This window comes from Lagenorhynchus albirostris, chromosome 3, assembly GCF_949774975.1.
Source record: "Lagenorhynchus albirostris chromosome 3, mLagAlb1.1, whole genome shotgun sequence".
Taxonomy (NCBI): Eukaryota; Metazoa; Chordata; class Mammalia; order Artiodactyla; family Delphinidae; genus Lagenorhynchus; species Lagenorhynchus albirostris.
This window is the reverse complement of record NC_083097.1, coordinates 109,488,393-109,509,515: the sequence shown is the minus strand read 5'-3', so window position 1 is coordinate 109,509,515 and position 21,123 is coordinate 109,488,393. Positions and strand designations below refer to the sequence as shown.

Genomic DNA, 21,123 nt, shown 5'->3' with positions numbered 1-21,123 from the left:
AAAAAAAAAAAAAAAGAGAGAAATTCCTGGGAAAGTATCACCCTCTCTGCCATTGTATTACTACAATAATAATACTAACAATAGCCCAAGACATCATTTAGTCCTCACAACAGCTGTATAAGATATTCTTATTGTCCTCACCTTACAGATAAGGAAACCGAAGTAAGTAATTTACCCAGTGATTATAGTAAGTATGTGGCAGGGCCAAATTAAAACTCTGGTTGGTCTGCCTCAATAGTGGTCTACATTATTAATTATTAATCTCATTACTCTGAAAAATGAAATCTAGCCCTCGGCCCTTACCAACTGACTACATTCAGTCTCCTTAGGTTTCATATCACCATGGTCACGTCTTTGTTGGTGGTGAATGGTCCAAGAAAGATGGTACTGATCCTACCACATTAGGTAGGCTGATCTGCCAGTTTCTTCTTTTGAACACTCTGAATCTTAACACTGTGCCAGGTTCTCATACACCAAAAAAAGGGAAAGAAGGTTGATGGACATGGCATACTAGAATCAACAGAAGTTGTCATGTTTTGGGGACTTCCCTGGTGGCACAGTGGTTAAGAATCCGCCTACCAGTGAAGGGGACACGGGTTCGATCCCTGGTCCGGGAAGATCCCACATGCCGCAGAGCAACTAAGCCCGTGCACCACAACTACTGAGCCCGCGTGCTGCAACTACTGAAGTGCACATGCCTAGAGCCCGTGCTCTGCAACCAGAGAAGCCACCACAATGAAAAGCCCGTGCACTGCAACGAAGAGTAGCCCCCGCTCTCCACAGAGAGTGAAGAGAAAGCCTGCACACAGCAACGAAGACCTAACGCAGCCAAAAAAAAAAAAAAAGAAAAAGTCGTCATGTTTTTATTCCCTTTCATCTTCAATCTAGATATTACAGTCCTTTGCTTCAATCTCATTTCCTCCATTGTCTTGTCATTCTGCTCACCTGTACTGCAAATCCTAAAATCCAACTGTCTGTGCATTTCACTCCTGTCCTGCAACACTAGAGAAGATCACACAACCATGTGAATTGTTGTCTCTACAAATTTACCTTTTCAATCACAGCTGGACTTTCACCCCACTTGTCACTCTCCCAACCCACATGTTCCTCCAATCCATCAATGATCCTCCTTCCCTTCTATCTTAATTCAGGAGCAGATTGAGAGTGAAAAGTAAAATGGTTTGACTTATCTTGAGCTTAGATTTTGCAAGATTGGTAAACAAAAGGACTAGGGTAGTGGTGTGAGTGAATCGAGGGGATTGTGAGGTATAAACTGGAAGGGAAAGGAAAGGATGTCAAGGTCAGAGATAAAGGGTTGTGAGGAAAATAAAAGGTTCTGGAATGAAGTGGAGTTGTTGTGACTGATGACGGGGCCCAGGGTGTGTCCTTGACAGGGAGGGATTATAGAACTGGTAAAGGTCAAGTACTATGAGGATGTGGTATAGGATTACTCATCACCCTGAGCACAAAAGTCATCAATACCTCAGGTCAGATTCCAGAGAACTCACAGAATGTGGATAAACAACTGGCAGATTGTTGGTAACAGCAACCAGAAGGGCACAGCATAAACCTCAAAGGAGACATTTTATCTATGTGAAAGTGAAGAAGTTAACGGTGGGGAACAAAGAAAATCCTGAGACCTTACCTGGCTTTGAAGTTCATAGGAAGTGGGAAAGAAAGAGCCTCCCTTTGAGAGACAGGACCATGAGGAAGTGGAGTGCTCGGGGGGAAGCTGGATCTCTGTCAAAGCGAGGGCATGGAGAGAGCAACCAGGGATATTCTTTTTTTGGGGGCACTTATTTATTTATTTACTTATTTATTTATTTATGGCTGTGTTGGGTCTTCGTTTCTGTGCGAGGGCTTTCTCTAGGTGCGGCAAGCGGGGACCACTCTTCATCGCGGTACGCAGGCCTCTCACTATCGTGGCCTTTCGTTGCGAAGCGCAGGCTCCAGACGAGCAGGCTCAGTAGTTGTGGCTCACGGGCCTAGTTGCTCCGCGGCATGTGGGATCTTCCCAGCCCAGGGCTCAAACCCGTGTCCCCTGCATTAGCAGGCAGATTCTCAACCACTGCGCCACCAGGGAAGCCCCAGGGATATTCTTGATGGAGGAAAGCTGTCTGTTCACAATGGAGTGGGGGTTTCAGAGGACACAGTAGCAGGGAAGTAAACAGTGGGAGGGTGAGACAGTGGGCTATGCAGGGACAGGGAGCACAGAGGGGAGTCAGAATGAAAGTATTTGACAAAAGGGATTAAATTTGCAGTGTCGGAGAGAGATGGTTTCCAGGTTCTCAAAATCAGGTTTCAGATGTTTCTGTGCCAATGCAGAGGCACCGGCTGATGATAGTTCAAATCCTCATAATTTTTTTATGACCCATTCAGCAGTCTGTTATATATAATCTCGTGGTAAGGTAATTCACCTCAGCAGAGCAAGTTTGACTTGGTCTAAATAAGCATAGAGGTAACTGCTGTTCAAGCAGAGTGAGAGGAGAGATAAAAATGCCCAGGTCCAGATGGGAGAAAATGACTTTGACCTGGCTATCACCTCCACAGAGCTCAGCTCCAGGTCGGGGCACTGAGCTAGTTGCTGAGGCCACAAAGGAAGGAGTTTATAATCTGGCCAGACTGAGCCCATGGAGAGCTCCAATTTTACATTCTTCATGTTCTTCATCTTTGCTTCCCATGACTTTGCACTTTATAATCACATAGAAGTTTAAAAAGAAAAACTTTTATTGAGTTGACACTCAATAAAATTAAAATAAAAATTTTTAATATTTTAACTTCTATATGATTATAAAACTATGTTATTTGTGAAACAATTATAAAGTATGGAAAACTACAGAAAAGAAACTAAAATAAAAGTCATTTATAATCCCCCATCCAAACATATCTACTATTAATACCTTGAGAGATTTCCTTCTAGTTTTTTTTTTTTCATGACTTTTAAACATAGTTTATTCATGCATGCATTCATTCTTTGGTCAATACTATTGTATACTTTTAAAAATACTTGCATTATTTCACAAGTATTGTATCATGTTATTAAAAATAATTCTTAAACTCTGTTTTTAAAGGCTGAATAATATCTTTCATAAAAACACACCATTATTTATTTAACTAGTTCCATACAGCTTTTAAAATTGTGATAAAAAAATAAATTTTACCATCTTACCAATTTTTTAAAAATGTATTTGGTTGCACTGGGTCTTAGTTGTGGTAGGCAGGCTCCTTAGTTGCAGCTCACAGGCTCCTTAGTTGCAGCTTGCCTGTTCCTTAGTTGTGGCATATGAATTCTTAGTTGCAGCATGCATGTGGGATCTAGTTCCCTGACCAGGGATGGAACCCAGGCCCCCTGCATTGGGAGCTCAGAGTCTTAACCACTACGCCTCCAGGGAAGTCCCCATCTTACCAGTTTTTAAATGCACAGTCCCATAGTATTAAATATATTTACCTTGTTGTGTACAGATCTCTAGAACTTTTTCATCTTGCAAAACCAAAATGCACTAACTCCTCCTCCTCCCTTTTCCCCTCTCCCCCCATCCTTGGTAACCATCTTTCTAATTTCTGTTTCTATGATTTTGACTGTTTTAGATACTTCCTATTAGTGGAATCATACAAAATTTGTCCTTTTGTGACTGGCTTATTTCACTTAGCATAATGTCCTTGAGGTTCCTCCTTTTTTAAGGCTTCATAACATTCCATTGTATGTATAAACCACACTTTATTTGTCCACTCATCTGTAGATGGACATTTGGGGTACTTCCAGCTCTTTGCTATTGTGAATAATGCTGTAATGAACATGGGTGTGCAAATAGCTCTTTGAAATCCTGGTTTGAATTATTTTGGATGTATACCCAGAAGTGGGATTGATGGATCATATGATAATTCTATTTTTTAATTTTTTGAGGAACCTCTGTACTGTTTTCTATAATGGCTGTACCATCTTACATTTTCACGAAAGGTGCACAAGGATTCCAATTTCTCCACATCCTTACCAATATGTGTTTTCTGATCTTTTGATAGCAGCCACCCTAATGGGCATGAGGTGGTACCTCACTGTGGTTTTGATTTGCATTTCTTTAACGATTAGTGATGATGAGCCTCACATATGCATGCTGGCCATTTTTACATCTTCTTTGGAGAATTGTCTATTCAATTCCTTTGCCCGTTTTAAAATCAGGTTATTTGGTTTTTGTTGTTGAGTTGTAGAAGTTTTTTTTGTATTCTGGATATTAACCCTTTATCAAATATATGATTTGCAAATATTTTCTTTCATTCCATAGGTTGCTTTTTGTTTTGGTGTTTCCTTTGACACTCAAAAGTTTTTAAGTTTGATGTAGTCTTATTTGTCTGTTTTCGCTTTTGTCACCAGTGCTTTGGTGTCATAGCCAAGAAATTATTGCCAAATTCAATGTCTGGAAGCTTTTCTTCTCAGAGTTTTATAGTTTTAGGTCTTACGCTTAGGTCTGTTTTGAGTTAATTTTTGTATATGGTATAAGGTATGGGTCCAATTTCATTCTTTTGCACGTGAATATCCAGTTTAAAAAAAAGCATTTTTTGAAGAGACTGTCCTTTCTCCATTTTTTTTTTGTTTTTTGTTTTTGGCGGTACGCAGGCCTCTCACCGCTGTGGCCTCTCCCGTTGCGGAGCACAGGCTCCGGACGCGCAGGCTCAGCGGCCATGGCTCATGGGCCCAGCTGCTCCATGGCATGTGGGATCTTTCCAGACCAGGGCACGAACCCGTGTCCCCTGCATCGGCAGGCGGACTCTCAACCACTGCGCCACCAGGGAAGCCCATGAATTGACCATTCAGTTTAAAACATGCAAGCCATCGGGGACCTTGATAAACGCTGCTCTGGTGAAGAGGCGGAGGCTAAAACTTAATTGTAGTGGGCTCAAGAGAAATTGGAAGAAAAAAACTAGCAGTAGCAAATATAGAGCTCTCTTTTGAGGAGTTTTGCTGTAAAGGGATAGGGAAAGATGGGGCAGTAGTTGAAGGCAGAAGTGGGGTCAAGGGAGAGCTTTTTCAGCATTGTAGAAATACCAGCATGTCTGCATGCTGAATGAAAAAGATCCAGTAGAGAGAGAAAAGATTGATAGATTGATCATGGGGCAGACAAGGGAATTAATTGCTGGAGCAATGTCCTTGAGTAGGTAAGGAAGGGGGTGAGGGCACCAAGTGCAGAAACACACACACACACACACACACACACAGAATTTTGTGCTAGGAGCAGAGACCATTTATCTCAAGTAATAAGAGAAAAGACAGAGTGTATGGGTACAAATGCAGTTAGGTTGGTGGATTAAGATGGTAAGAGCTTAAGTGAAATAGGAAGCAAAGACACAGCTGAGGGTGAGCATGGGAGAGGAGATATTAGAGTTCTGAAGAGAAAGGTCATTAAGGATAGAGAATGGACCAGGGCAGTGGAGCATGACTGTCAGTCAGCAGTAAGGTTCCTCTTGATGACTGATGATTAATTTTAAATGAAACCAGTCAGCATGTTTTGCATATTTTTTTCCCAGCTACATCTAGCTGTGCAGGTACCGGTGGAAGTAGGAGGGGGGCTGTATTTAACCAGCCTTGCAGTTTGCCTGGTAGAGTAAGGTGGATTAAGAAAGAGGGCAAGGAAGTTGATTATAATGATTAACTTTTCTTTTTTTTTTTTTCTTTTGCGGTACGCGGGCCTCTCACTGTTGTGGCCTCTCCCGCTACGGAGCACAGGCTCTGGACGCGCAGGCTCAGCGGCCATGGCTCACGGGCCCAGCCGCTCCGCGGCATGTGGGATCCTCCCGGACCGGGGCACGAACCCGTGTCCCCTGCATCGGCAGGCGTACTCTCAACCACTGCGCCACCAGGGAAGCCCTATAATGATTAACTTTTGAGTTCAGTGAGATGTGAGATAGAGGAAAACATCTAAGTCTGCTAGGCACTTAGACTAAATATATGCATTATCTCCCCACAATCACGCCATGGAACTGCTTAGCCTCCTTTTACGGATGAAGAGGCTGAGATTTAGGAAGACTCAGGCATATCCCGGAGATATTGCGGGTCCAGTTCCAGACCACCGTAATATCACAGTAAAGCGAGCCACAGGAATTTTTTGGTTTCCCAGTGCATATAAAAATTATGTTTACACTATACTGCATTCTGTTAAGTGTGCAATAGCATTGTGTCTTAAAAAAAAAAAAGACAAAACCAATGTACAAACCTTAATTTAAAAATACTTTATTGCTGGGGCTTCCGTGGTGGTGCAGTGGTTGAGAATCTGCCTGCTAATGCAGGGGGCAAGGGTTCGAGCCCTGGTCTGGGAAGATCCCACATGCCACGGAGCAACTAAGCCCCTGCACCACAACTACTGAGCCTGCAGTCTAGAGCCCGTGAGCCACAGCTACTGAAGTCCATGTGCCTAGAGCCCGTGCTCTGCAACAAGAGAAGCCACTGCGATGAGAAGCCCACGCACAGCAACGAAGAGTAGCCCCTAGGCCCCACTCGTGCAACTAGAGAAAGCCCGCGCGCAGCAACGAAGACCCAATGCAACCAAAAATAAAATAAATAAATTTATTTTAAAAATACTTTATTGCTAAAAAATGCTAAACGTCATCCGAAAATGCAAGGTTGCCACAAACCTCAATTTGTAAAAAATGCAGTATCAGTGAAGCACAAATAAAGCAAAGCACAATAAAACAAGGTATGCCTGTATAACTTGCTCAAGGCTACACAGCTGATAAATGACAGACCCAGAATTAGGCCCAGGAACAACGGTCTCCAAAGATGCACTTAACCGTCTTACTATTTGCCTTAACTGGAGTATTAGCTGGTACTTTTAAATTGATGCATAAACAGAAAGGACGCTGTGTCCAATATATTTTTCCAATTTGTGTTAATTTTAAGATTTTTGGTGTACAGAAATTTTTTAAAGTTTATAGCAAAATCTATTCTACCTTATCTTTAATTCCCTATCCATCCTTAGATTAAACAATCACCTGTATTTTCTTTCAGCTTATTTATCTATTTATTTATTACTTTTGAATCTTTAATCCATTTAGAATTTGGTATGTGTTGGTTTTTTTTTAATTTACTTATTTTTATTTATTTATTTTTTTGGCCGTGTTGGGTCTTCATTGCTGTGCGGCCTCTCTTCATTGCGGGCCTCTCACTGTCGTGGCCTCTCTTGTTGCAGAGCACAGGCTCCAGATGTGCAGGATCAGTAGTTGTGGCTCACGGGCCTAGTTGCTCCGCGGCATGTGGGATCTTCCCAGCCCAGAGCTCGAACCCATGTTCCCTGCATTGGCAGGCAGATTCTCAACCACTGCTCCACCAGGGAAGCCCTTGGTATGTGTTTTATGGTGAGATGCTATTTTTCCTCAGCTTATCAATTGTCCCAGCACTAGTTTTGAAAAATTTATCCTTTTCTTGATAATTTGTAATACACTTTATCATGTTACAATTTTATAAACATTTGGGTCTGTTTCTGGCCTTCCTGTTTATCTTTGTATTTCTAAATCTGAGGGATTTACAACTTACAACTCTTCTTTTCCAAAACTTTCTTAGACAATCTTGCCTATTTGTTCTTTCAGATGCCCTTTAGAATTATTTTTTAAGTTCCTAAAATACGTCATTGAAATATTAATTTTAATTATACTAAAATAGTGAATTAATTTGGTAAGAATGCAGGTTCACAGAATTCATTCTACACATTCAAGAATGGCATGTCTTGGGCTTCCCTGGTGGCGCAGTGGTTGAGAGTCCGCTTGCCGATGCAGGGGACACGGGTTCGTGCCCCGGTCCGGGAGGATCCCACATGCCGCGGAGTGGCTGGGCCCGTGAGCCATGGCCGCTGAGCCTGCGCGTCCAGAGCCTGTGCTCCGCAACGGGAGAGGCCACAACAGTGAGAGGCCTGCGTACCACAAAAAAAAAAAAAAAAAGAAAAAAAAAAAAAAGAATGGCATGTCTCTAACTAGAGAAAGCCGGTGCGCAGCAATGAAGACCCAACGCAGCCAAAAATAAAAACCTAATAAAAATACAAACCAAAACAAAACAAAAAAACAGCATGTCTCCACTCAACTCTTAATTAAATGGAATAATTTTTTCACTTAGGTTTTATACATCTGTTTAGAGATTACTTCTAGGTATTTTATGTTCTTATGATTATTAGGAAGGGAACCTGGTTTTTTCCAGTATATTTTCTAGCTGGTTATTTCTAGTACATAGAAAGTTGCTGATTTAGGGACACTTGTTATATGACTCCACTTAAATTGAAACTCTTAGGTACTAGATTTAATTAATTCTCTTGAATTTTAAAAATAGATCATTATATGTTACTTGTAATATTGATAATTTTGTCTATTTTCTAATAGTTTTACTTCTTATCTATATTTTATATTATGATTATAGTTACTAAAACTTACCCAAAAATGTTGAAAAGATGTTAAAACATGTATCCATAAAACTGTTAATGGGATGCTTCCAGTGTTTCATGTTACACTCTAACATGCAGTGTAATATTGGCTGTCAGTCTGAGACTGATATTCATAAGCAAGTTCAGGTAGTTGCCTTGTAGACCTAATTTTAAAAGTAGTTTATAAAAATCAGGAATATATCTTGAATTTAATCGAATACTATTTTGGCATGTATTCATCTACTTGGTCTTTGAACTACCAAAGAGGTAATTCATTTGTATACTTGTTGCCTTTTTATAAACAGATTTTAAAAAGTCATCTCTTACTATTATAAAATATAAAACACCCATACAAACAGCAGTAAAAGGCAATATCACATCCTTACTTTTTTTAAAAATTTAGTTTAATTTTTAAAAATTTTGACTGCATTGGGTCTTCATTGCTGTGCGCGGGCTTTCTCTAGTTGCGGTGAGCAGGGGCTACTCTTCGTTGCGGTTCACAGGCTTCTCATTGCAGTGGCTTCTTGTTGCAGAGCATGGGCTCTAGGTGCACAGCCTTCAGTAGTTGTGGCACGCAGGCTCTGTAGTTGTAGCTCGCAGGCTCTAGAGTGCAGGTTCAGTAGTTGTGGCACATGGGCTTAGTTGCTCTGTGGCATGTGAGATCTTCCTGAACCAGGGATGCAACCCATGTCCCCTGCACTGGCAGGTGGATTCTTAACCACTGTGCCACCAGGGAAGTCCACATCCTTACTTTTTATATTTAGAAAAAGATTTAAGAGCATTTTATACTTTGGTGTTTAAAAATTCAAGTGTCTATGTTTCAAACATAACATTTTCACCACGCTAGTGTTACAAAATATTTTAATTAAAACGAATATCCTCAAATGCCTGTTACATGCAAGAAAGCACTACAGTAAGCAGCACTGCAACAGATAAAAAGATAAGCAAAGTTAGGTCCCTGGCCTCCCGGAGGCTTATAGACATGTTGTGTGTCGGGGGGGACAACTAGACAAGAGCCCAACTGAGTGAAGGTAACAAGTACCAGAAGAGCACAGAGGAGTGAACAGTCGCTGCTGGTGGGAAGGAAGTTCAAGGAGCGCTTCCTGAAAGGCAGCAGGGCCTGTTCTTTGCAGGACAGGCAGCTACTACTGTCTGGCAGGGTAGGTGGAAAGGTGATCCAGACAGGCCGCATCAGTGGGGAAGATAAAGGCACTGGGTGGATGAAGCTGTGCACCTGAGTCCCCAATGACAAAGCATAAACTATTCTAAGATATTCTACTGGATTTTAAAGTAACAATCAAAAGGTGGGATCAATGTGTCAGTAGGATATAAAATATGTGTTAGAAATATGGCAATATAAAGAAAAATTCTGAGTTAATCAGAAAAGTTCCAGATAAAGATCTTAAAGAAATAAGGATTGTTTACCAAGATGTTACATCAAATGTTCCTTTGAAAAATATTTAGATAGTGAATATTTACATTTGGGGATAATTAATTTTAGGAGATGATGCCACCAAGCAGCATATTAAAAACTAGTGGCTGCCTATTCCACAGGTGCACCGTTGCACTGATATGTTAAAGGGTCAGTAGCTTGTCACGTGCTGCTCCAAAAGGCGCCGCCCGTGGTGAAAGCATGCTGCCCAGGTCTCCAGGATGAACTTCTTGCTATGTTATCATGTCAGCATGCCTAAAATGTGGTGAGACACAGAGCTGACACTCATCTTCTGAGTTTATGCTAATACATTATCCCATTAGTGGCTTTTACCTTTTACCTTGCTCATTCCTGGAACCAGATGCACCCCTGGTTGAAGAGGATACAACTGCATACGAGATTTAGGAAGGGATGTATTAAGGGAAAGAACTGTTTTAAAAGGCTCTCCAGATTCTTGGCTTGGACAGCCTTCTTCCTGGGTGCTGACCCCTCTTGGCTATGGGGCACACAAACCACCTCTACCAATCTAACTAGTTTGCAGTTTTCCTGATTCTCTATTTACCAAAAAAAGGTCTCTTAAGCCAGTCTTAGTGAACAGAAAGCTTAGTCAAGTGTTCACAGAGAGCACAAATGTGGACCATTCAATAGGCTGTGAGCCATAGCTGCTGAAATTGTAGCTAGGAACTGCCTTGGTTCCCTTCTTAAAGGCTGACAGGCCATCTGAGCCAGGCTACTTGATCTCTTGCTGCACTTCACTTGTAAAATGCTATTAATATCTGTCATCAATTCCTCTCAAAGTAGTATATAAAATTTCCTGGATAGGAATACTCCTTATAATCATTTGGCTACAGCAGTGTATAAGTTCACTTCAAAAACTACTGTAATTTTGAACTTGCTGGTTTACTCACTCACACACACACACCCAAGCCTGATAGTTGTGTTAATTCAGTGACTTCTTTAAAAATTTGGATAGTATTTGTATTTGCAAATGCATGTTAATCTTTATATGGATTTACCAGTCCTTGACCAACACGTTTTGTAAAAATCCTACAAACCCATTTCATCGAATTAATTAGTATGGAAGACTTTCTGGAAATGGTTTGTTTTTTAAAATAAGGAGCTTATCTGTAAGCGTGGTCCAGAGTTTGCCATATGACAAGCATTTCTTAATAGCAAGGTCCATTTTTAGTGTTAATCTTCATAGGCAGTCCATTTCATCAGGAAAGGCTTTAGTGTCTTCATAGTCTTAGGATCTGTTTTTCAGTTCACCAAATAGGGTGGGAATTGTATCAGAATGAAGTTATTAGAACTTTGGGATTTTCTTCTTTCTCCATTGAATCTTTTGTTTTTTTCCCATATCTGAACCTGAAAATAAGATAAGTGCTAAAGAAAATTAAATATTTAAGACTCCCCTCCTCAAAATGCCAAACTGACACTGAAAAACATTTCTCCAGTCAATGAACAGGTAATTATTTTAACTCTAATAAGAACCTCATGAGTCTAGAGCTAGTATTCTATGATTTTATAGTTTTCCTGAGGAAAGAATAGAGTGGTAAGCATGAAGTTCTTGGTAAGTTAAAGTTGATATTGAAGTAGTTTTATCATTAGAAGAAACAACTTATAAAAAATGGGCAGCTTTCACTATACAGGTTCAGTTTGGGATCAGAATCCACTCACATATAGACTTTTATCATGGCTACACACTAAAAACACTTTATCTTATATAACATCACAAAAGCCATATGAACTATTTCCATATAACAGATGGGAATACTAAGGTTTAGTGAAAAGTAAGCAAATTTCCCGAGTTTAGTCAGTAGATTTGGGATTTGAGGCCAGGCAGTTTCACTCTAGAATCTAAACTTCTCCTACCGTACCATTAGTCTTTTAAATGTTTTCCAATCTATGATGTCATAGAAAGATGTTTGATTTTTGTCCCTGGTTCCTGACATAGAGCTTCTAAATCCCTTGTAATTTTCTGAGTGACAAGGGTAATAGTGTCTTGCCTCTTATTCTAATGAGGTGACTCAGTGGGTCCCTAGATAGCTTCACGATGGAGGCTGGTTGCTAGAAAGACCAAGCCTTGACTAGAAGCCCATCCTCCAGCCTCCAGGGAGGGGAGAGGGACTGAGGTCAAATCAATATTGATCATGCCTATGTGATGAAACTTCCATAAAATCCCCTAAACACTGGGGTTCAGAGAGCTTCTGAATTGGCCAACACATCCATGGGCCAGGATGGCGATGCTCCCCAACTCCACAGGAACGGAGACTCCTGTGCTCTGGACCCTTCTGGACCTCACCCTGTGTACATCTCCCCCTGGCTGTTCATTTGTGTTGTTTAGAACAAACCAGTAATAGTAAGTAAAACGTTTTCCTGAGTTCTGTGAGTCATTCTAGCAAATTCCTGAATGTGAAGAGGAGGGTTGTGGAAATACCAGACTTTGTAGCCAAGTTGGACATGATGGAGCTCAGGGCAGGCTGCCCCAAAATTTGCCACAATGGCATATTGATTATTTTTAATTGAAGTTGCTTGTGAAGCAGCTGATGCAAAAGGAAACTCTGGCCTCCTCTGTGCCCCTGAAAGCAGGGAATAAATCCCTCATGTGAAAGGTGCAATCCCTGCATATGGAGGTAGAAGGACACCCTTATTACCAAAGACAGGGAATTCCAGGGCTGGGCCAAGAAATCTCTATAAACAAACCTTGTTACTTCTTTACTAATTTACTACACAAGCCCAAACTCTGCTTAAATTCCTTACTAATTAAGCACTCAAACCTAAGTTTCTCTGTCCTGTCAATTCCTCTCAAATTTATTGTTTCTTTGTCTAAAAAGTGTAAAAGCTTCCTGCTTTGGCCATTTCTTAGGTCCTATTTCTGAGAGATCTCTGTGTAATGAATTAAAATTTGTTTATTTTTCTCCTGTTGACTGGTGTCAATTTTATGATTAGTTTAGCCACAAGACCTTAAAGGGGTAAAAGGGTAAATTTCCCCCTCCCCAATAGCCAGAAATGTGGATAACCTTGGGGAACCATTACTTGTGGCTGGCATCTGAAGAGAAGGCTGTCTTGTGGGAGTGAGCCTTTAACCTGTAGAGTCTGATGCTAGCCCTGAGTAATTAGAGTCAAAATTGGATGAAATTATAGGACACCTATTTGGTGTCAGAATTGGTTGATATCAGGAGGAAAACCCTTGCACAATCTCATAGGCCAAAAAATGACATTGACATTTTTTATGCTTTAATTAATATGGACAAGTATTTCTTTTTTATGTATATATTTGCCACTGAAATTTCCTTTTCTATAAACTGTTTGTTCATGACCTTTGCCAGTTTTCTTTCTGAGTTGTTTGTCTTTTTCCCACTGATCTCTAAGAGCTTCTTGCATCTTAAATTTATTAACTCTATGTCTACATTGTGTGTGGCAAATATTTTTCCCCTGCTTTGTTGACCTTTGTTCTAATTTATGGTTTCGTTTTTGCTGTACCAACAATTTCTAAAATTACATAATCAGATATATCAATCTTCTCCTTTATGGCTCTTTGCTTTTCATAATATGCTTAGAAAGGCCTTCTAAGCTTATAAAAATATTTATGTTTTCTTCTGCTACATTTATCACTTTATATTTTCAGTTCTCAATTTTTAATCTTTCTGGAATTTATCCTGATGTGTTTTTTTTGTGTGTGTGTGGTATGCGGGCCTCTCACTGTCGTGGCCTCTCCCACTGCGGAGCACAGGCTCCGGACGCGCAGGCTCAGCAGCCATGGCTCATGGGCCCAGCCGCTCCACGGCATGTGGGATCTTCCTGGACCAGGGCACGAACCCACGTCCCCTGCATCAGTAGGCGGACTCTCAACCACTGCGCCACCAGGGAAGCCCTATCCTGATGTATTTTGAAGTAAGAGTTAAGCTTTTTATTTAGCCAAAATGGCTAGTTGAATGTTCTAACACCTTTTACTGAATAATCTAAATTTTCCCCACTGATTTTGAATTGCTACTTGTTATCACACACTGAATTCTCATATTTTCTTCATTTAATTCTGAACTCTATTCCATTCCAGTGATTTCTTTTCTTCTACCACCATCATACTGTTTTAATTACCATTGCTTAATAATATCCTTTATTATCTGATAGAGCTACTTTCCACTTATTACACTTTCTTTTCAGAATTTTCCTATTTATTCTTTCATGTTTATTCTTTCTGAGGAATTCTGATACCATTTTTTAAAGTTCCACTTACCATTTCATTTTCTGCATCTGCTCTAAGGTCTCTGGTAGAGTCATTCCAAAACTTTCAGGGAAGAGAAGAGTGATGATTCCAATCAGGACAGTCAGGCTGCCCATGAGGATGTAGGGCAGAACTCTGTTGTAAGCACCTGTAAGGCACAGGACATAAGAACATCAATTAGATACAGGGTTTCTCCAGATGCTCTTGAGAATCATTTTGTAAAGTGGCAAACAGTATTTGAGAGCAGTTTTAAACCTGAATATTTACAGAAGAAAAAAAGTGTGCAAAATACCACAGTTTGTTTGGCAGATGTCATTGCCTCCGAATTTCCATAATCATTCACCTACTCAATTTTGCATTATCATAAGGTCTTTCACGTCAACTGGCATTCTCTAAGCTACTACTTAATCATGTGTGATAAATGTTCCTTTGATAGAAGTTTTTGCCTACCAAAGTTCTCCTCTTAAGGTAGAGGTCATTGGAGATGGGGGGTGGGAGGACACCAAGGGGAAAGAGGTTGACCAGGATGTTGCAGGGACACCTACTGGCTGTTATGACTGATATGACCTTTGCTTTTGCCCAAACCAGTAGGCTCCTGTGGAAATCTTGGTCCATAGAGCTGTGAGACTCTTAAAAGAACCTAATTAATATATTCAATCCAATTTAAATCAATAAATGTCAGGCACTGTGGTTTCTTTTTGCAGCATTTATATGTCTTGGTTTTACATGTAATTGGAAGAACCACTCCACCTCTTCTTTATGTGGTGTTACTCAGACAGGGGAATAATAGATCCTCATCTTGCTTCCCTTGTGTATACAGAGATTACAGAGGAATAACACACCCAAGAATTTTATTTGACAAAAAAATATCAATTTTGAAGCTTCTCTGAGGCCTCTGTGTCACCAACAGGAGCCACTACTGTGGAATACAAAGTTCTTTCTCAGACTTCTCCATTTCTTATGTACCAATGGTCCACCATTAGACCATATGGGCATGGTTTGAAAGTATAGGGAAGAACAAAGGGGAAACGACACCATTCTATATAATAATGTACTTTCTCAGGTGTTCAGGGCAGCTGTGTGGAAAATGTCTCTCTCTGTAAGGATTTAGAGTATACCTTTTCTGAGAATTCACATATGTCTTTGGGGATGTATATGTGTGTATGTTTGAACTAGTAGGTAACCAATGGATGACTAGGAAGAATAAGGAGCTGTGTCTACATCTCTCGCCAGTAGAGTTCTTGATGAGGTTTAGCTTGGAGTGCCAGATCCTAGATCCACTGAACATCCCACTAAAGCCCCTCTGTGGTGTTATTCCAGATTGATAAATTCGATCATATAAAAGCTAAAATTGCCAGCAATGCAAATAAAGTCATGAAGTCAAAGTGGGAATAATAAACTAGGAAAAATATTTATAATATATATACAAAGGGCTAATTTTTCAATTACAAAGAGCTCCCAAAATCAAATATCTAAACTTGATACGGACCATTAGAAAGATGGGAAAAGACATGAACAGTCAGATCTCTTAAAAATAAATAGAATTTCAATAAATATATGAAAAAATGCTCAACCTCATTCATAATTGAAGAAAAGGAAATGAAAGCAACAATGATATCCGTTTTTCATATAACAGACTATCAATGATTAAAAAATTGGATAATCCCCATTGTTGGTAAGGATATGGAGAAACAGGCACTCTCATATATTGATAGTTGGATTGTAAACTGGTATAGTATTTAGAGGTCAATTTGGCGATAGCTATGAAATTTTTAAATTGCTCCAGCAATCTATTGATCCAAATATACAAAGGCTGTGGGGGCCGTAGAGGAATGTTCACTGCAGTGTTATGTATGGTAACAAAAACTCTGAAATGGCCTAAATGTTCATCCATGAACCTGGTTAAATAAATAATGTGTATACATACATTGGAAGTCTATGTACTAACTAAAAGAGCTATATATACGGATATGGCAAAATATTCTGATACAATGTTAAGTTTAAAAAAAGTCGTGAAACAATATTTATGATATCATTTTGTGTGTTTAAATATATATATATATATATATATATATATATATATATAGTGCAAAATGAAATGTCTGAAGGGCTACTCACCAAACTGTTAATAGTAGTTCCTCTGAGGGCTGTGATTTGGGGAACTAAGAGAGTAGAGGTGAACTTGTGCTTTTTCCAGTACTTTCTATGCTGTTTGCATTTTTCATAATGAAAACCTATTACTTTTATATTTAAAAAAAGAATAGACTTATAAGAAGCATCTCACCAAGGTAAACAAAGTAGGGAGCAATGATGCTGCCCACTCTGGAGGCCATGGATGTGACCCCCACAGCCATGTTCCTGACCAGGGTTGGGTAGAGCTCTGCAGTGAAGACGTACAGCATGGAGAAGGCAGAGGTGATCCCGAATTTTCCTAACATGGCCAGACCAATGGACAAGAAGTTGTAATCTGGAAAAGAGATCCAGTGTAAACAGAGGTGCTTTTAGAAGTGATACTTTCTTAACAGTTGCTTGAATTGTCCTTTTTGCTTGTATAGGAATGTTTTATAATCTAAAGATATTCCCCAAATTATACAGTCTCTTCAAAGCCTTACTAATTAGACATGGACAAAGATGGAGTGTGAAGGGTTGCTTTGAGCTTCGCTCTTCTGTTATTCTAGATCATTTATGCATTCTGTGACCTTGTCCACCTTTATTTATTACAACAGTTTCATAGTCAGTTGTTAGCATGTTAATACAGTTAAGTTTAATCTTCGAAGAGATGGACCAATCATTTTTATCCTGTTTATTATTATTAAGAAATATATATTTCTATGCATAGTACTATATATCAAAAATCTGTTGACTTAACATTTTAACAATATGAGAAAGTTAGACATAAGGGGAAAAGAGAAGCATATATCTTTTCATGTGCTCTCTAACTACTTAAAGATTACAGACCATAAAAATCACTGAATTTATACTGGAACTGGTATGTACTACCAACTCTAACACTTGAATATACACATCAGAGAGAAGGTTTGAAAATACCAAGAAAGTACCAAGAAATTGGGAATTGGGATTATGACTCAGAAAGAGGTTTGAGGGTTTAGGTGAATGTTTCTGTGAAGGGGATGACTGGGAGCATTACTCTTCCTTCTCAGGTGGTGATTTCTGATTCTCTAAGGTTAACTCTTAACTATTTGAAGGGAGTAATTTTGAACATGGGAAATCACAGAGTTAGTTATCACTTGTATAACTGACTTAAGAATGACTTATGATGTAAAGGCTACATAAATAGGGAACAGGGACTAATAATTAGCCCTGTCAAGGTGTGGATCTTTTCTGGTAAGCTGTTAATATTGGATAACTTCTTACCTGCAGGCACCAGCTGAATTAAGAGAAGCACACCTCCTCCCAAGAACAGTACTCCAGATATGACATAACGCCTGGGTAGGGTTCGAAGTAGCAGCCAGGCTGTAATGTAAGCTGGAACTTCAATCAAGGCAGAGAAGAAACAGTTCAGGTAGGCATCTCCATGTAAATTAGGAGTGTTGAGAGACAGAGCAAAGTAACCTACTGAGGTGACCATCCTGAAAGACAAAAGACAAAAATGACAAAAGGATGGCTTGAGTCTCTTTACAATTTCATGATGGTCAGGAAATTGTCTAGATGTTGCTGTCTTACAAATAGCCACATATGGCTATTTAAAAGTAAATAAATTAGGGATTTCCCTGGTGGCCCAGTGGTTAAGACCCTGTGCTCTCAATGCAGGGGGCCAGGGTTCAATCCCTAGTCAGGGAACTAGATCCCAAATGCTGCAGCTAAGAGCCCTCATGCCGCAACTAAGAGCCCACATGCCGCAACTAAAGATCCCGCACACAGCAACAAGATCCCGCGTGCTGCAACTAAGACCCAGCGTGGCCAAAAAAAAAAAAAAAAAAAAGAAAAAGTAAATAAATTAAAATTAAATAAAATTTAAAATTTTGTCCCTCACTTTGGCACTCGCCACACTTCAATTGTTTAGTGGCCACATGCAGCTAGTGGCTACCATAAGGGACAAAAAAGATATAAAACATTTTCATCATTGCAGAAAGTTCTATTGGACAGCACTAGTCTAGATATACCAATATTCAAGAATACTATCCTAATCTAGTTAATTTCAAGTTTCAATAGGAGAGTTTGTATATTCTCATTCCTTCAGAGCTATTATTTGAAGAAAGAATGTCAGTCACATCAGTGAACATAAAATCCATATGTCATTTCCCCCGCCAAAGAATAAGAAGGAGAAGGAGAGGAAGGCAAAGGGGAGGGGGAGGAGGAGGAGGAGAAGAAGAAATATAGGTAATACTGTGGGATCCACTAATAGTAAATTCCAATTGATTTAGTAAAACTCACTTTAGTAGGGAAGAAAGTGAAAGTCCCATAAAAGGTATCACAGAGTGCACACTGCATATCCTGTCATTATAGTTAACGTCCACATAAAAGTTTCTCTGTGGAAAAAACACTACACTATGCAAACTCCCCTGTGCAGAAATGCACTTATTATCAACATGACTGAAAAGCAGAGGACACCTGAAAAATGTTTTCAGGAACAATGTCGGATCTTTTTACACATACTCTACTAAGTTGGGTAGCACAAGGGCTAATCCAAAACAAAACAAAAAATGAAACTTTATTGCTCTGGGATCTTAGTGATTTTCCACATTTGGTAATAAGAGCAGCTTAGATAAAATTAGTGATTAGTTTATTATTGGCTCAGTAGTGCCACTGCTTAAGGTACATTTGCATCAGTGATACCTGATGACATGTAAGAACTAAGGAGATCTACTGTGATGAAAGCCACATGCCCAGGACACACTTGCTTAATTCAGGGGCATAAACTCTGTCATTGATGACTTCTAATTGCAATACAAGATGGCTCTAAAATTAGACTAGCTGCAGCAGGAGGCTACTAGTTCTTTTTTTTTTTTTAATGCTACGTAATCTTTTTTTTTTTAAATAGATCTTTACTGGAGTATAACTGCTTCACAATACTGTGTTAGTTTCTGTTGTACAACAAAGTGAATCAGCCATATGCATACATATATCCCCATATCCCCTCCCTCTTGAGCCTCCCTCCCACCCTCCCTGTCCCACCCCTCTAGGTCATCGCAAAGCACGGAGCTGATCTCCCTGTGCTATGCAGCTGCTTCCCACTAGCTATATATTTTACATTTGGTAGTGTATATATGTTGATGCTACTCTCACTTCTCCCCAGCTTCCCCCTCCCCACCCCATGTCCTTAAGTCCATTCTCCATGTCTATATCGTTATTCCTGCCCTGCCATTAGGTTCATCAGTACCATTTTTTTTTTTAGATTCCATACATACGTGTTATCATACGGTATTCATTTTTCTCTTTCTGACTTACTTCACTCTGTACGACAGACTCTATGTCCATCCACCTCACTACAAATAACTCAATTTCGTTTCTTTTTATGGCTGAGTAATATTCCACTGTATATATGTGCCACATCTTCTTTATCCATTCATCCAATGATGGACACTTAGGTTGGTTCCATGTCCTGGCTATTGTAAATAGTGCTGCAATGAACATTGTGGTGCATGTCTCTTTTTGAATTATGGTTTTCTCAGGGTATATGCCCAGTAGTGGGATTGCTGGGTCATGTGGTAGTTCTATTTTTAGATTTTTACGGACCCTCCATACTATTCTCCATAGTGGTTGTATCAATTTACATTCCCACCAACAGTGCAGGAGGGTTCCCTTTTCACCACACCCTTTCCAGCATTTATTGTTTCTAGATTTTTTGATGACGGCCATTCTGACTGGTGTGAGGTGATAACTCATTGCACTTTTGATTTGCATTTCTCTAATAATTAGTGATGTTGAGCATCTTTTCACGTGCCTCTTGGCCATCTGTATGTCTTCTTTGGTGACATGTCTATTTAGGTTTTCTGCTCATTTTTGGATTGGGTTGTTTGTTTTTTTGATATTGAGCTCCATAAGCTGTTTGTATATATTGGAGGTTAATCCTTTGTCTGTCATTTAATTTGCAAATATTTTCTCCCATTCTGAGGGTTGTCTTTTCATCTTGTTTATGGTTTCCTTTGCTGTGCAAAAGCTTTTAAGTTTCATTAGGTCCCATCTGTTTATTTTTCATTCCATTACTCTAGGAGGTGGGTCAAAAAAGATCTTGCTGTGGTTTATGTCAAAGAGTGTTTTTCCTATGTTTTCCACTAAGGGTTTTATAGTGTCTGGTCTTACATTTAGGTCTTTAATCCATTTGGAGTTTATTTTTGTGTATGGCGTTAGGTAGTGTTCTAATTTCATTTTTTTACTGTAGTTGTCCAGTTTTCCCAGCACCACTTATTGAAGAGGCTGTCTTTTCTACATTTTATGTTCTTGCTGCCTTTGTTGTAAATTAGGTGACCATATGTGCATGGGTTTATCTCTGGGCTTTCTATCCTGTACCATTGATCTATATTTCTGTTTTTGTGCCAGTACCATACTGCCTTGATTACTGTAGCTTTGTAGTATAGTTTGAAGTCAGGGAGGCTGATTCCTCCAGCTCTGTTTTTCTTTCTCAAGATTGCTTTGGCTTTTCAGGGTCTTTTGTGTTTCCATACGAATTGTAAAATTTTTGCTCTAATTCTGTGAAGAATGCCATTGGTAGTTTGATAGGGATTGCATTGAATCTGTAGATTGCTTTGGGTAGCATAGTCATTTTCATAATATTGATTCTTCCAATCCAAGAACATGGTATATTTCTCCATCTGTTTATGTCATCTTTGATTTCTTTCATCAGAGTTTTATAGTTTTCTAAGTACAAGTCTTTCGCCTCCTTAGGCAGGTTTATTCCTAGGTATTTTATTATTTTTGTTGTGATGGTAAATGGGATTGTTTCCTTAATTTCTCTTTCTCTTTCTGATTTTTCATTGTTAGTATATAGGAATGCCAGAGATTTCTGTGCATTAATTTTGCATCCTGCAACCTTACCAAATTCATTGATTAGCTCTAGTAGTTTTCTGGTGGCATCTTTAGGATTTTCTATGTATAGTATCATGTCATCT

The 21,123-nt window shown here is 39.5% G+C and overlaps 1 protein-coding gene and 1 long non-coding RNA gene across 3 annotated transcripts in view; one reads left to right on the top strand and one right to left on the bottom strand.

Moving 5' to 3' along the window:
- The window catches only part of LOC132517050 (uncharacterized), a 38,873-nt gene that overhangs the window by 10,211 nt on the left and 7,539 nt on the right, over positions 1-21,123 (top strand). The window contains exon 2 of the long non-coding RNA XR_009539570.1: positions 17,435-17,576. This is a non-coding gene — a long non-coding RNA (uncharacterized LOC132517050). The remainder of the gene's footprint in view (positions 1-17,434; positions 17,577-21,123) is intronic.
- SLC22A4 (solute carrier family 22 member 4) overlaps positions 9,241-21,123 on the bottom strand; it is a 49,892-nt gene continuing 38,009 nt past the window's right edge. For both annotated transcript variants that reach the window (XM_060143552.1, XM_060143553.1), the window contains exons 7-10: positions 17,429-17,643; positions 16,338-16,520; positions 14,066-14,201; positions 9,241-11,193 (exon numbers count right to left, since the gene is read on the bottom strand). In XM_060143552.1, coding sequence (XP_059999535.1) covers positions 11,118-11,193; positions 14,066-14,201; positions 16,338-16,520; positions 17,429-17,643 — 610 coding nt within the window. In that variant the 3' untranslated portion in view covers positions 9,241-11,117. The remainder of the gene's footprint in view (positions 11,194-14,065; positions 14,202-16,337; positions 16,521-17,428; positions 17,644-21,123) is intronic.